Below are 16,959 nucleotides of genomic sequence, written 5' to 3'. Positions count from 1 at the left end.
TACTAGAGCCCCCCCGCCACGACAAGGCGGGAACCCCTTCGGGGGGGTTCCCTAACGTACCTACGCTAAGCCGTATTAACAATATTAGCCGCCACACAGCGATTACGAGATCACGTGTAATTCCAGCCTAGATCCAGCAGTCGTAGACGTATACCGAGAGTTGTCCTCAAATTATGTAAGTAGATACAAACGATTTATAGTTGTTTTATTTTTAAATGTAGCCATCCTCGTTAATGTGGATTCAGTTGTGAACCTAAGCATTTATCAAGTGAATACATATTATAATTTATCAATATGAGGAGATGTGCTAGTTAATACCTTATTTATCTGCACTTAATATTGTAAAAGATCATTTCGTATTAATAAATTTAATGAAAATGTAATTCCAATAGACGCGACACGCGGCGAACTCCTGGCGAAAATAAAACCTGCCACCAAAATTTTTTTTATATTTGACGCGGCGCGCGAGTTTGGAATCTGAATATTTAACTTCCTACCAAATACTTATATATCTTACGTTGTTATAAGGTACTATAGTGGAACTGGGGCTTAACCATAGATTTAGTATATTATATACTTAAACTTAACCATAGATTTAGTATATTATATACTAAATCTATGGGCTTAACGTTATGTATTCGCGTTCGGGGGATTCTGATGAACTATGGATCTCAAGGAGGAAGGAAGGAGGATTGGGCTAGGGGATCCTGGTGGACGAAACGAAAAAGCAGTGTCAGATATTACAAGAAAAACGTAAAAGTTGATTATTGGTCAATCTATTATTTATTAGATTTTTATATATATTTGTGAAAAGTCGTGGAACAAAAGTTGTTGTTTATGATCTTCTTCTTTTAAATGTTATGGCTCCATCGAAATAATCAATGATTTTGCCAATGTCAAGTAAAAATAACTATGTACGGTAGTTTAATATTATTATAAAAATTATACAAAAAAAAAATGGCGATTTCGCCAATGTCCTGTGAGAATTTCAACAAAAGTAATCGTTGTTTATGATGTGTTAGTAAGCAATATAGTTCTGCGAGTTTAGTATTTTAAAAATAACCCTGTATTGTCTATGACGACCTCTGTGGTCGAGTGGCTTACACAACGGTTTTCAATGGTATCGACATCTCTGAGGTCCCAGGTTCGATCCTTGGCCGGTTCAAAATGAAATTTTCTGTATTGTCTCGGGTCTGAGTGTTTGTGGTACCATTGATGTTTCCGATTTCCATAGCACAAGTGCTTTAAATTTACTTACTGACTTTGGGACTGGAGCAATAATGTATGTGATGTTGTCTAATATTTATTATTTATTTATTCATATACATATGTATAAGGCTGGCAGGGGTAACAAACCAAGGTCTTGTCATGTCTTTCCTGAATTGTTTTAGTAACAACGACTAATCCCGTTGAGTTTGTTAGTTCCCTTCTTTGATAAATGAAATAATAATTTCGTTATCTCTGACTCCTTCAAAGCCACGCGTTGCTTTGACATGTTTGGGTGCTTTGCCCGCGGCAACAGCGGTTTGCCGTCATTGCAAACTACCATTTAAATATTTTAATGTATTAGTATATTGAACGGAAGGAAGAAATAAACAACGGCTATGCGTGTTGTTAAAATAGGTTCACCAATTCTGTGTTAGTTACCGTAGTGTAGTTGCCGTTACCTAATCACCGCTTAAAGTAAGTACACAATAGATTTTATTTACATCAACAACGTAAAATTTTAACTTCGCATAAATTTACTAACTCTAGTAACTATATTAATAATAATATATAAATTAATAGGAAATTGTTGAAGGCAGACGTACTTACAAAATTGAATAAATTTTTTATAATTATGATTTTGTACGGGAAGAGTTACATGACATTAAATTAGGTGATTTGCTGCTATATCCTGTGAACGTAGTCCATCACGTCAGTAACATGCTAAAAAAGAATTAAATGCGTTGTACAAGCTACAGATTTACGGATCGTTGTACTGAAGGCGAAAAACGAACAAAAGTATAGCTTGATGTGCTATTGATTGTACAACAACGTTTTCTATGTGTGGCGAATGGTGACTTCACAATCTTTTTGTTCTATTTAAAATAAAGTTTGATATGTTTGTAACCAGTTAACCTTCATAGTCATAGCGTTTCTTTGCATTATTTCGTTTGTTTAACCTGTTGTGATAAGCGGACTTTCGAATAAAATTGAAAAAAGAAAACAAAGCTTAGCCCAATAGATTTGTTGTACGTCCTGTGCAGTAGCGGTAGTCTTATATACTTGACGTCGTGATTAATAGAAATATGCTTCTATTTTCATATATTTTGTGTAAGTTACTACTACTACTAATTTTCATTTTTACTCGATATCTCCATAGTCCACAGAACTATTACTTATTTTGTTCTGTGTCTACCTTCAATTCTGTGGTTAGTGTATTTATTGTTGCAGTGGTTTTTGGTGTATCGGAATATGTATGTGATTATACGCCTGTGTTAAACATGAGCCTTGATGAATCTGAGATGCAGAACCCTATGGATAATGAGAACACCAATAACTTTCTGGGCTATGTGCCTATGCTCAATAGAAAGGTATTGTGTTTTTCGACTTTAATTGTGTGCGTGTACTTACGTATGAAAGTACATACAGGTATAGCCCATCCACCGGGGTAGACATCTTCATAATTATCATTCCCTTCTTCACTCAATTCTTTTGTATCCCTTTACGCCTTCTTGTCTTAAAGATCGCTTTACTTTCCACTCTTTTACAGTCTGCCGTACCCTTCGTTCTTCTGATACTCTCGTACTAAACATCCTCTCGTACCTGTAACTTTTATTCCAACTCTGAACTTACTGTTTCTGCGATCAGATTGTGGGATTCTCTCCCTGAGTCCATTCGACGATCTCTTTATCTTGATTCCTTCAAACAATGTGTCAAGGATCACTTCCTCTACTCCTAAGTTTCGTCTGTCCTCTACTATCCTTTTATTTATTTCCTATGTTTATACTTCATTTTGCATTTTCCTTTGAAGTATATTTAAGTATTTAATATTATTATTTATTTATTGTTATGTGTGTATTAATATTATTTGTATATATATGTTTATCTATCTTTATATTTTGGTGAAATTACAGGCATATGGGACTTGATAACTTATGTCTCAGGGTGACGGGCGCAGTGGCAGTTCCTCTCAGATCTCAGCGATTTAAAGCTCTGAGTGACACTACACCTGTTATTGACAGGCGTGTAGCTTATAGTCAGGCGCACGACTTGTTCGTTCCGTCACTTGATATAATAAAAAATCTATGTGTGTACATATATTTTTTATTAAATATTATATAGTGTACTTATGATGATATTCTACTGTTGCACCCCTTTTACATACCCCAAATGGCTATCCTAATATTGCCTGGAAGAAATTGCTACATAGCAATAAGGTCGCCTGTCGCATATTAACTTGCTACTACTATTAAGTATACTTAAGCTATTGTATTGTATTTTAACTGTCATTTTATATGCAATAAAGAATATTTCACTCATTCATTCATTCGTAGGTATAGTTGATTATTTTACAATTGCACGTAGTTAAACACAAAGGATCCAATCCACATCCGCTCACTTTCGAGATACGGCAGTTTGAAGTTTAAATGTGTTTCTCACACACGTTTTACTTTCACAACTTATAATGTCATGTAACTTCAGAGATATTTATTTATGTTTATATGTTGGATTGTTTTGCTGATCTAAGAGGTTAGACTTCAGGAAACCTTTGGTACATACACACATCAAAAAAAGTTTGCGATCAATAGCATAAGCTCCTATAATTCTTTAAATTTAACTTTATCAAGAAAAAATCTATGTTGTATGCTTTCTTTAAATAGGAATAGGTACCCTGTTTGAAATTAAAATATAAAACTATTTTTTATTATTTATTTTAAAAAATTGAGTCATTAATCATAATGTAATAGTGATAGAAATTTCATAGAAAGAAAAAGACTGTTTAATTAAACTTAAACAAAAATTTATTATTAAAAGGTGTGAATTCAATATAAAATAACTCCTCCCCTGGCTCGAATACATGCGAAGATCCTCCTGGACATGCTGAGGATCATGTTATCCAGCATTTCCTGGGGTAACCTATCCCATTCTTCAATAGCGGCTTCCCTGAGCCCTGGAACTGTCTGGGGACGTGGCTCACGGTTCCATACTGCTCGTTTAAGAGCATCCCACGCGTGCTCTATTGGGTTTACGTCGGGCGAGCCGGCAGGCCAGTCTAATCGTGTGATATCGTATTCTTGAAGAGCAGCATTGACTCGTTGAGCTCGATGTGCGGGCGCATTATCATCGACCAGTACAAATTGGTGCCCATGGTTTACTCGGAATGGTCTGACGATATCATCAATAGCAACTGCTTTGTACATGTCTGCTGTCATGAAGCCCCGATACGGGATCAAAGGCGTTCTAGCTCCAATCATAATGCCACCCCAAAAGGACACCGATTTTCCGCCTTGCTGAACTGTTCCAGTGGCAGTTCTTTGTCTTTCACGGTCGCCTGGTCTTCTCCAGACACCGACACGTCGGTTATCTGGATGAGTGCTGATTCGGGATTCGTCAACGAAGAGACAGTTTTGCCAAATGTTTTCGTCCTTACCTTCTTCATTTTGCCGAAGTCTAGCCCACTGCAATCTTCGTTGTTGACGTTGCCGGGAATTGAGCGGACCTCACCAAGACCTCCGTGCTCGTAATCCAGTCTGGTGCAAGCAATTGCGAACGGTCTGCCTGCTAACTTCAAGCCCAGAGGCGGCCCTGACTTCTGCTTTTATTTTAGTGGCGTTGATTGTTGGATCACGGGCTGCCAGCAATCTAATATAGCGCTTTTGGGCAGCTGTCAAAACAGTTGGGCGACCGCTGCGGGATCGGTCAGCTAAATTCCCCATTCCGTGATACCTCTGCAACGTAGCCACGACACAGGATTGGGATATAGCAAGTCTGCGTGCTATTACTCTCGTGGTGTATCCTTCTTCCCTCAAAGTTACTATTCTAGCTCGTAAAACCTCTGATAATCCTCTTGGCATTTTTTCAATCACAACTTTCCGCGAAAAATATCTTGAATCGCTTATAATTGACTAAATCAGATTTATGAATGAGCGTAAGCTAGGACTGAAAGCCTTTTTATATGAAAAAACAATTGAACGGGGTCATTGTTTTATGTTCTAATTTATTTTTAAATAAAGAATCTAAAAAGAAGAAAAAATCATAATATAGTCTACAGTAACAAAAAGATTTCAGTTTTTCGAAGTGATCGCAAACTTTTTTTGATGTGTGTATAACAATTTTTTTGATAATTTTGTGGATTGGATCCTTTTTGCTTAACTACGTCCAATGGACCTTTTATTTTAATTTGTTATTCACTTGGTCTATTGGGACTACGAGATAGGTACATATTTCCTTTGCTTAAATAAAATGTACTTAGGATTAAACTGCTGTTTTTTCCGACGGAGTATTGGACTATATTAGACATAATGCTATTGTTAATAGCAGCTAAAAGTCCAAGAGATGAGTAGCAGCGTCTCTATTGTATTATAATGCGGCTTAAGTACGAACCCACTCTGCCAACCTACATTGATTTTTCTTTGTACTATGGGTGCATGTTAAAGGTTAAATTCATATACTCGGCATCAGTCATTTTTATAAACTGCGTATTTACCGCTTTTTATATCTTAAGGTGTAATATGTCACTCTAAAAATTTAGTGGATCATTTTACCCTGCCGCTATTTTTTTGAGTTTCACCTCGTACTGTATGTGCATAGCGGCAGATGCCTTGTAAATAATCGATGGTACAAACAACAACAACTGCAACTTTGATATGTGCGTAAAGCATGCCGATTCCAGTGCTATTGCGAAATGCGATGATGCGAATGCGATTCCGATTAATCGTCCCATTCCGAGAATCTAACGAGAAATTTAAGTGTATAATACCATAAAGTAGGTGAGACATATAAGGCCCAGCTGGAAATAAGGCCCAGTATTAAAAAATGTTAGAATATTCCAATTCGTACAACAGATCACGCACACATAGAATTACATATACAACTAGCTGGCAAAGTCATTTCAGTCGCCGTGTGTTTACGGGTCGTTGCGGCTGCGTTGCGTATTATTTTGTTTGTCATAAATTATCACAGTTTTCAGCAAGTTTAACGGTTTCTTCTGAATATTTGCTAACTTCATGTGATCAGAATATATCGAGCTATAACGGAAACGTAAGAAAGTAATTATATATCTATTTTTACATTAAATATTTGTTTGTTATTTATAAAAATTGAACTACAGCAATGACTACAGCTTATAAGGCCCGCTGCTGTAGTGGGTAATAAGGGCCTTATTTTAAGTATAAGATTTAATGACCTAGTTTAAAAAAAAAAAACTTCTAATGCTATTTAGTAATTCTTACCACCAATGAGTTTAATAGGTACCATTAAATAGCTCATTTCATTATTTACTTTTTTAGTTAAGAAAAAGCGGGACTCCGAAGATAATCCGGTTGCAGCAATAAAGATGAACGATATGATTTATTTTTTAGGCTAACTTTATGTAGATAGAGCTGTAACGGAGAACGTTTTATTTTGTTTTTAGCTTTATGTTTTCCGATAAAATAGATTATTTTTCACTTTAATTTTTTATTGAATTGATATTCAATTATTTTTTGTGAAATTACTCCACTAGTTTGTTATAATTATTAATACAAAGATCGAACACTCAGAAAAAATTCCTTCGATCCGGTCGGATTCGAACCGACGTCTTCTTGCATACCGTGCCAGACGCTATACCAACTAAGCCACGGAACGAACCAACGGACCCAACGAATTTTTCGATGTGCTTGTGTCGTGTCTTTGTATTTGGTTTTTCAACGACTTTTTAGTCGTAGCGCCATCTATGAGAAATCTATGAAAGATTTATCACCCAGTTAGTGCCTTTACAGCTACTAGTCCTGGCGAGAGATGTCGCTATTCACTGTATTTTAAATTTTTATTGAATTGATATTCAATTATTTTTTGTGAAATTACTCCACTAGTTTGTTATAATTATTAATACAAAGAGACGAGAGATAAAAAGATATTTTTCACTTCTTTAGTTTAATGAAGCCCAAAGCTGTATTTATTCTAAAAAAATAAGTATATTCTTCTTATGTGAAGATACTAAATTGTATGTATATGTGCAAAATTGAAAACTTTTGAACCTGTTATTTATCTCAGCAAGTTTATTTACTTTGCGGGCCTTAATACGCCAATATTGTCTAATAGGACCCAAGACGATAGTTTAATAAATATTGAATATTTCATTTGTTTCGTCATATTTCTTTAAATTTATGTATTTGTGAAGATACTTAAATAAACGAGACTTTTATATTCAACGTGTTTTTCTCGATAGCCTCGTTGTGTGTAAAAATGTTTTATTTTAATTAACGGTGGGTCTTATTTGCCTCCTGTATCTTATGATTACACTGATTACATGATTCAATTCAGTCATCTGTACATGACGAAAAGGTAATTTATGCACTTCGTTATGAAACGGAATATGTTACGTGTTCAGTACTCGATATGTTAGGCTTCATTTCATGCACCTGTAATGTAACCATATTTGTATGTATGTTTGATATTGTTAAAACTATATCGGTAAAGAGGTAGTACAGCAATAAATTAACTTGTGTATATACAAGTTAATTTGTTGCTCTCAATACTGTAATTATTTAGTATTAATAAGTAAGACTGTGCTGTTTTTCGAAATTATAGCCAATTAGGCAGCTAACAGATGGACTGCGTGTCTGTAGTTATTGCGTACAATCGTGATGAACTTCGGCTGCAGTTAATAAGAACGAAAATCTGACAAACGATCAAAAGCAAATTGAATGTTTTACGTAAATGAATATTTTCATCGTTTGTAATATTTTTTTTTTATCAGTAACGGCAAAACGTAATTATTATCTAGAGGCTTAATCATTGTAATGGTAAAACAAAATATGATTGGTGAAAGTTTATTTCACATTTCTACAAAACTTAAACTATTTTTTTTTCTTTTTTCCACAACAAGGTATTGTCGGGGATTACGGACGTGAGTTTGTTGATAAATTAAATGTAATATGTTTATTTCCTTTATAAAGTCAGCACTTGGGATTATAAATACACAATAATTGAAATACGTGTCTGAATTTAGTGATACGCTGCAATTAAAATTTACGCATCACTTTATGCCACATCAATAAATACCCTGAGCTCCCGGCTTGGGCGCGCGGTGGCAGCTGTTTGCAGTTAGGTTTCGACTGCATTAGTGATGCGACTGAAGTGACAATTCAAACAGAAACGCAACCTGATGTCAAAAGTAATTCTAAAACTAAGATGCGGAAGTGTAAATACCATAAAGAAATCAACAAAATAGCCTAAAACAACGGCGTTTGTTTTAGGTTTCATAATTTAAGTGCAATTATTACACTATAACAAAACTACTAAAAATCGCGCGCCACACCGCCTGATCCGCCGTTAAGTTTTGATTAAAGTTCCGTTATAAACATTGCGGAAGCTGATACGGAAACGGATGAGAAAAGCGTGCGGAACTTTCGTAGTTACGGAAGCAGAAGCAGAGGGCTATTACATCACTAGATTACATGTAGTTGTATGTATATATTGACTTGCTATCGAAGCCTTGAACATGAGACCATAATGTGTTATTCAAAATCAAATCAAAAATCATTTATTCTCAGACAACTACAGTCCATATTTTACAGTTATAATATTAGCTTAGACAACTCAATAGGTTTACACACATTAAAATAAACAAAAGGTTATTGCGTGGGCTATATATTTGATCGAAGGCCACATATGTGTCTGCTGTTCCGCAATACTTTCGATGAGTTTATTGTTTTTACCATATAAAATAATAAAGAGTATAATGTTCTTAGATATACAAAGGCACGCGGGTAGTGATCCTGGAGCACCCGTACGTGGTGAGCATACGGCGACAGTACGCGCACTTCTTAACTGGTAGCCTGCTCTCACATTATGTTATCATCACTATTGCTCAACCGCTCTTCGAGTAAGTGGCTTCAACTATCATAGTAGCGATTCTAGGATGTATTGGGAAATCTATTATTTTTTACATTATGCTGATGCCGTTTCGTAGTTCAGGTTTGGACTGAAAGAAACGTTCGTTGAAATGAGCTCAACGAAACCACCCCAAATCTTACAACCGGGACCGCGATCATTGATTAGTGAATTTAATCTTATGATCGCACAGAGATAAAGACACGTTTTTGTAGTCCACCAAGTGCTGGATCGCTGAACTTAGCGTATTTTGATGATATTTTTAACTAACTACGCAAGAGAGGGTAGGATTCTATCAGGACGGCAGTTATAAGTTGAAAGCCCTAGTCTGTGTATGTCTGTATGGCTGCCTGTAGCGTAGGCTCCAATGGAGGGATCGCATGTGTAATAATAATAATACTAAAAACCACCACAAGCACCCATTCATAGCCCAGCATTAAGGAAATCTTATACCCAAACTCACGAGAGAAATAAATAAAGGTCATACAAATATTTCTCCCGGTCCGGGAATCGAACCCGGGACCTCTGCGTGGCATTCCAGCATGGTAACCGTCCGGCCACGGAGTCAGTTAATGTGTATTCCGTTTTTTACTCAGTGGTATTCCTTCAAGGAAACGGGATTCTCCCATATAAATAACAAACATAATTATTGATTGTTTCAGCGTTCCTCTGTCCGAGTTGGCGGTGATATGTGGCGAGAACTACGCGGACCGTGGCACTATTATGTACACAGTCCTGCTATTCTTGCCATATCCTGAATTTGACCCGTACACGCTCCACAACGACTTGTCACTGCTGCGCGTATACGAGGCAATCACTTATAGGTCGATATTATCTATTACTGTTGCTGTAATAATTATTAAATAACAGTAGGGCTAGCACGACAGGGCGCGACTGAGAGCGACATAAAGAGCGAGATACTGCTATTCTCGCATAAAGGTTTATGTCGCTCTCGCTCCAGTCGCGCCCTGTCGTGCTAGCCAAATAGAGGCTCTTTTAATCGCGTATTTGCTAATAATTTTGCTAAAAATATCAACAGACGTGACGACGTAAAGATTTTTTTAAACTTTTAAAAAGGGTCTTAAAAGCTTGCTCACAAAAATACCAACTTTTAAAATGTAAAAATTCCCACTATTACGAAACAAGTTACTTAAATAATTTGACATATAAGCAGTGTTGGGCAAAATTTAATTGTTCTGGCAATTAAAGATTGATAATTAATTAATTGTCAATTGCGAAACAAAAATTAACGATTGATCAATCGTGAATCGCGTATATCTACAATTAACAATTAATCAATTTTCAATCATTTCAATATTTTTGATTAACAATTAAAACTGACAATTATGATAAATTTATAGGGAATATGGGGGTGAGTTAGGGCGTGGGTTAGGGGATGTGTTAGGATTTGGGTTGGGGGGTTAGGGTTTGAGTTGGGGGTGTTAGGGGTGAGTTGGGGGGTTAGGGGTGAGTTAGGTGGTGGGTTAGGGGTGGATTAGGGGGTGGGTTATTTGGTCGGTTACGGGGTGGGTGAGGAGGTGGGTGAGTAGGTGGGTGAATGGGAGAGTGGGTGGGTGAATAGGTGGGTGAGCTGGTGTGTGGGTGAATAGGTGGGTGAGCTGGTGTGTGGGATTAAAATCATTGTGAATTGATTTTTTAATCTGAATTTCTGATTGAAACTTAATTGATTAACACCCAACACTGCACATAAGTATAATAAGTGAATAACAGGCCAGACTTTTAATTGCATTTTGCTGACCTGTGTAGCATTTACATTATATTACTATTGTCACTTATTATAGCAGAAAATTCAAAATGCTTTTAATTGTGTTGTTGGTGTTGTACGTATAATAGTTTATACCATTGACGTTATTATAATTCTAGACCATCCATCAGGCCCATAGGCAATGTGATGTACCCCACAAAGGAAATCTATGGTTTTCAAGGTTTCGTCACTGGATGGGGTCGGTGTGACTTATCGGTATGGTAAAGGCGTCAATTTCTTGCTTAATTCACATTACGAGGCTATGGAAATAGATTGTGCAGATTCTTAGGTAAACAGTTGACTGCAACCCGTGCAAATTGGTTGCTGGGTGTCGCAAATATGATACTTGTATTCACGTGTACACACTTTAATCGAATTTTTACTTATCTTTTATGTTATATCTATATAATAACATAATAAAATAACTTTTATTTTGTCCCTTAATCTGTTTGCGATAACAAACAACTCCTTTAAAGGTGGCGACCGACCGAAAATCTTATAGCATCGAGCATGTTACGTTACGTCATTAGCTGACTGACCAGTAGTATTGCTTGTTTCAAACTCAGAGCTCGGCGGTGCTCCGCATTCGCAGTCGAAATGGTTTTTGAATAAATAAATCATGACGACATCGCCAGACGCTCCGAGCTTTACTGACCTAAAGTAAAATCGAGGCGTACGTTACACTCAAACGAATTCGTGAAAAAACCTACAATGGAGCAGGAGCGTGCTGTGCTCACGGCGATCGGCTCGGCTCGCTGTACTGACTATACGAATGCAGTGCTCTCGACGAAACATGTTACTATACGCTGAAATGATCCGGCCAGTGAAAGCCACCTCAAAAGTTTGCAGCAATCTATCTAGCACCCTGTATACAAGATGTAAAAAGACCCTTAACAAAAACGATACCTACGTATTCTTCCCATCGTTACTAGTGTATTCTTGTATGGAGCCATGCCTGGGAACCTGATAGATAAGTAGATTCAGGATCATAGAGAAATTCATGAAATCTGTTTTGAAATGTTGTTACTAAATCGCATGTCAGCTGTACTACACGTGGGCGGACGAGATTAGACGCGAACGGTTGTTTGTGGCACCGAGCACGTCCTGTATTAATTCAAAAGTAAAAAACTTAAGTACTGAGTATTTTGTTTTATCTTAATACAATTTGTAATACAGAAAATTAAGATAAGAGAATTAAGAAAACGAGGCGCTGCCTTTTGTTTTAATGGTTTCATAAAGGGGCTTGTGAGATGCACGGAAGTCCCGCAGATATTTAAAGCTCGCCTGTAATTTTTTAGTTCGTAACTAAGTTACGTGGATGAATGCGCTTTGGTAGTCATCTAAACGTTTTAAACTTACTTAAGAAACTTTTGAAAATGCCTTGATATTAGTGCATTCATTTAGTGCTCGAAAGTGTGTCAACATGGTTTTATTTTACGGCATGGCCCGTGGAAATGCCTCTGAGGCATTTCGATTTTACGGGATTGAACATCCGAGTGCAGGGGGCCTACCACAACCTCTTAAAACAATATTACTTTAACCTTACATTGAATTTTCGTACCATAATGAGATTAAAGTAAGCTTATTGTAATGTTAAAACTATGATGTTTTATTGGCCGCTTTATGACTATTCATTCATCCGTTCGTACTATGACGCGACTTTAAGAGGGAGCAGAGGAAAAATTCCTAATCTTCGATTTGATTTTAGAGGGGTATATCCACTTTAAAGTTAAAAATAAAATATTGTATGAGTAACTACACGATATATTCAAGCATAGACATTAATCAGAAACATAAAACAATAAAGTTTCCTCGACAGATAAAAATCACGAAATGACCTCTAATTTTCACATTTCCTCGAAATGCTATAGGTTATTAGGACAAAAGTTAGATAATTAATTATATTTATGCATGATCGACAACTGTCACTACGGATTTTTTTTTAATCCCTTTAGTTTTAGAGTTATTCCGCTAAAACGAATTTGGTACTTTTAATACGCAAAATTCAACATCTCCTGTCGCATATCACGCGAACTTCAGGCATATATTTGTTTCACAAATTTGGGCCGAGCCAACGTCAAAACTTTTTTGGCATGCTCCCTCTTAACATTAAAGTAAATATTGCTCTTATGTCAAAATCTTATAGCAATCTTAAAATAGTTATACGGATGCAATGGAAACAATATTATTTTCAGTTTTATTGTCTTAATATTGAATTTGTAATGATTAAAAGTTAAGTTGAACTTATTTATTTACATATATCTCTTTAATATTTTATTTATTTTTTATTTAATAGCATATAGAACAAAAAATTTCGTTAAATAAAAATACGCGATGTTTATTTCGTAAAATTAAAACAGCGCTATCTATATGCTCTTTGGCGAAACTAACTGTTGACACTAGACTATAGTTCCAAATTCACAACTATCAAGTCTCAGCTTGTTTTATTTATTTTTCTTCATAACAATTCGGAATAATTATTGACAACAACGTAATTTCTATAGATTTTATTATTATATACTTTTGTTTTCTTAACAGTCAAAATTCTCTGAATGTAAATAACATTAAGTACTTAAACATTAAACTACGATAAGACAATTCGGAACATCAAAAAGAAAGAGATGGCATTATATAGTTCACATAGCGTTATTTCTTTCCTATTTTTAGTAAGGAATAGACAATATTGGGAAATCATTCGTTCTTTCAATCACTTTTGCAATATTACATTACTTGGTTGACAGGTTCGTCATGGTACGAATATGAGTAATATTAAAATAAGCTTACTTTAAGCTTACATTGAAATAACATTATTCTTGGAAAGGTTATGGTAGGCCCCCAGATCTATTCTCGACGTGTTGTGAGACGTGACGTTATTAAATGCGTACGGCGGTCAAAGTTCTATGAAGACTACAACATAGTCATCTCACGTAATAAGTACATACCACGATCAGGCTGAAAGTGGATTGAAGACACTCATGCACTCCGTTGCACGCGTTGAAATATATTGCGCGTCCTAAAAAACAGCCATATTTTAACAACTAACAATAAACCTTGTTTGCCAGCAATTATTTTTGCTTAATGTAACTGAGGCAGTTTGATGTACATTATGTGTACATTTCGTGAAAGGACTTTTTACACACTGTTTAATGTAAACAAAAAAGTCTTAGAGTGGTTATACACGCCGACTTTAAGCAGCGATGCATCGCTACACTTGCGTTCTATAGGCGATTGCAACGATGCATACGCTCGACTGTATCGATACAGTCGCTTATGTTGAATAATTATGTACGGAAAATCTGTATAGGTTTAATTATTTTGCTTTGTTAATTGTAAACTTGAAAGTGATATTAATAATACATTAAATAAATAAATAAGTTAGTTAATTTAAAACGTGTATCGCGTTGGCTCGCGTTTGTATCGCGTTGTAGCGCGTAAAGCCGCGCGCGTCTTTAAAGGTAGACGATTAGATATATAGTCACATCGCTACAGTATCGCTGCTAAAAGTCGTCGTGTGTAAGCGCCCTAAAAGGTCATTTCACGTAAAATACATTATAAATTTGGGTAATTATTATTACCTAGTGCTACTGTGTTTATTTCTGATAACAATCTTTTCGCATAAATAGGGAAAGGAATTATGTTTACCCCGCGCTTCAAGATGGTTTCCCAATGAAAAATTTGATCCCATGTTGAGATCAATTACATTTCCACTAGAGCAAAAAGCCTGCTCGTCATATTCTCAAGTAAGATAATACAGTACACTCTATAAGTGAAGAACACAATAGGTATATAAGTAGTACAGTATCAACTAGTCACGTATATATTATCTAGTCCACGGCTTCCATCTATCACCAACTGTAAAATTGTTATTTAATAGGTGCTTTATTCAGCCACACAATGCAAAACAGAAAGAGATTGCTATCTAGCAAAAAATTCGCACGTTGAACCTTGTGTCTGTATTTTGTTTTAGTTTGCACTAAATAATATTTGTTTTATATTGTGTTGTATTTACTTAAAGTTTTTATACTGTCAAAGAAGCGAGGATTCCATTGCATCTATATGTATATATGGTCAGTTCTTGATGAGCACAATTTCCGGTTTGGTGGTGTCAACTGCCGTTAAGTTTAGTTTACTGGAACTATGTTCATAAACATAATTAGAGGAACGTTAAAAAAAAGATAAAATAAAAAAATAACAACGTTCATACGGAACTACTGACCACATACACCAGAGCGATTACAATCGAAATAAAAAAACGATTGAACTAATTCTTTTTTCAAATTAAACGTTCTGATCTATGTGGCCATTGTCCATGAGTGTATTTCCCTAATGTATACCCGACTAAAGTCCGTGTAGGTGCAAGAGAGTCTTAGTCAATATAGCTCAATGAAGTAAACTCGGCTTGCGTTCAATAGTTTCTGGCTAAACTGCCTCCGTGGCCGAAAGGTTACCATGCCGGACTGCCACGCAGAGGCCCCAGGTTCGATTCCCGGGCCGGGAGAAATATTTGTATGGCCTACATTTATTTCTCTCGTGAGTTTGGGTGTAATTTGTGGTTGTCTATGTGTGTGTCCATGGCACCCGCGACACAGGGTTTCCCTAGTGCGGAGCTATGTTGAGTGTGTGAAAAAAAAAAAAAAAGAAAGAATATATATATATTGTATATATATATATAATATATATTGACGTCCATTAATATTAATTTTGCCTCAGTGCGGTGGGCCATACCAGTGACGGTACTGAACGTAGTAACCTTTTGTGTGTATTTTGTGTTTATAGTATGGACTGAAGATTAGAACGGGTATGCTGTGCGTGGGACAGGCGCGTGAGAATAATCCTGGTTGCCCGTGTATGGCAGTGCCGGGTGCGCCGCTCGTCGTTGGCAAAGACCTTGTCGGGCTGCAGTCTTGGGGCTTTGGCTGCGGCTATAAGACCGACCTGCCGATCATTTACACTGACCTACGCCAGTATTATTAGTAGGTTACTTTGATTTCTTCTAACTCACCAATATGTTCTATAATCTTCTAAGACCCAGCAAACTGGTGATAATGTACTTACTATTTGTATGTATTATACGCATGTTTCAGGACCGAGAAAGTATGCCCTTCGTTTCATATGAAAAACTTATTTTTCTATATATCAGACCATAGGAATAATATTGTCGTAGTACGAATTATTTCACCTTATGTACATTTTAAAGTAGACGGGACCCCCAATATTTGCTATCAACTATTTACTCTATTATGTTAAGGAATCAACTTTTCTAACTATAAGTTTGTCAGTAACTAATACAATCGTATCTTAAAGATCGTTAGATTTTTCACATATGTTTAAAAACAAATGACAACATTTTTAAGTATCTAAATATGACTTAAGAATAAGATTACAAAGATGCATATTAATTATCTACTTTTACTTTGTTTTTGCCAGTTGGTTGGAGTACAACTTCAAATATTTAACGGTGAATATTACCAGTAAAAATTTGCAGCTTCTATTTGAAGCGACTAAAGCACACTATCTGCTGCAATGGCTGGATGGAACTAGAGGTAAAAAAATATTAATGCATCAACATATTGAACATGATTTGCATCCTTGGGAGTTGGATAACAAGCTAGCTTTGGTTGCTGGAGAAATATATGACATAAGAGATTATGTGGAAGGGGGAGCATATAGAATACACAAGCAAAATATGTATAAAATGATTAAAGTAAATATAAAATTCTCGGAGAATTTGAGTCGTTCCTCTACGACATCAAAGGCAATGACAGAGACGTCTACGTCGACGTTGTGGAACGGGATACTGCCGTTCGAGTCAGAAGATTACTACGAGTCCAGGGTCGAAGAAGGTATCCATAATCGTCAAAAGACTATATTGGAAAATCACGTTTTAAATAACCAAAGCGAACCTGCCATTCTTACGAAAATGTACAAAGAAAAGACGAAATGAAATTCGAATGGTACATTTAATTTCATATTTTATTTGGTTTAAATCCATTGGTACAATAATTACCTAGATTAACATTTTCGGCGCTCATTTTGTCTACGTGGAAAAGGCGTAATTCACACAATATAATCATAGATATAGATAAATATTTATAAATATAATATTGTATCAA

At 35.9% G+C, this 16,959-nt stretch overlaps 1 protein-coding gene across 2 annotated transcripts; it reads left to right on the top strand.

Annotated features, from left to right (window-relative positions):
* The first annotated feature begins 2,237 nt into the window (after positions 1-2,237).
* On the top strand, positions 2,238-16,937 carry LOC113226568 (trypsin epsilon-like). 2 transcript variants are annotated; one of them, XM_026459247.1, is made up of 8 exons: positions 2,238-2,316; positions 2,437-2,576; positions 8,940-9,073; positions 9,744-9,905; positions 10,966-11,062; positions 14,470-14,586; positions 15,623-15,819; positions 16,274-16,937. In XM_026459247.1, exons 1-8 carry the CDS (start codon positions 2,292-2,294, stop codon positions 16,788-16,790), a joined length of 1,389 nt encoding a protein of 462 aa, XP_026315032.1. In that variant the 5' UTR covers positions 2,238-2,291; the 3' UTR covers positions 16,791-16,937. The 2 variants fall into 2 exon arrangements, with proteins under 2 accessions (XP_026315032.1, XP_026315042.1); XM_026459257.1 differs by having other exon boundaries at positions 2,420-2,576; positions 16,274-16,936.
* Positions 16,938-16,959: the final 22 nt, after the last annotated feature.

Source organism: Hyposmocoma kahamanoa, unplaced genomic scaffold, assembly GCF_003589595.1.
Source record: "Hyposmocoma kahamanoa isolate Upper Pololo Valley unplaced genomic scaffold, ASM358959v1 100021, whole genome shotgun sequence".
Taxonomy (NCBI): Eukaryota; Metazoa; Arthropoda; class Insecta; order Lepidoptera; family Cosmopterigidae; genus Hyposmocoma; species Hyposmocoma kahamanoa.
This window is presented reverse-complemented; position numbering and strand designations above follow the sequence as displayed.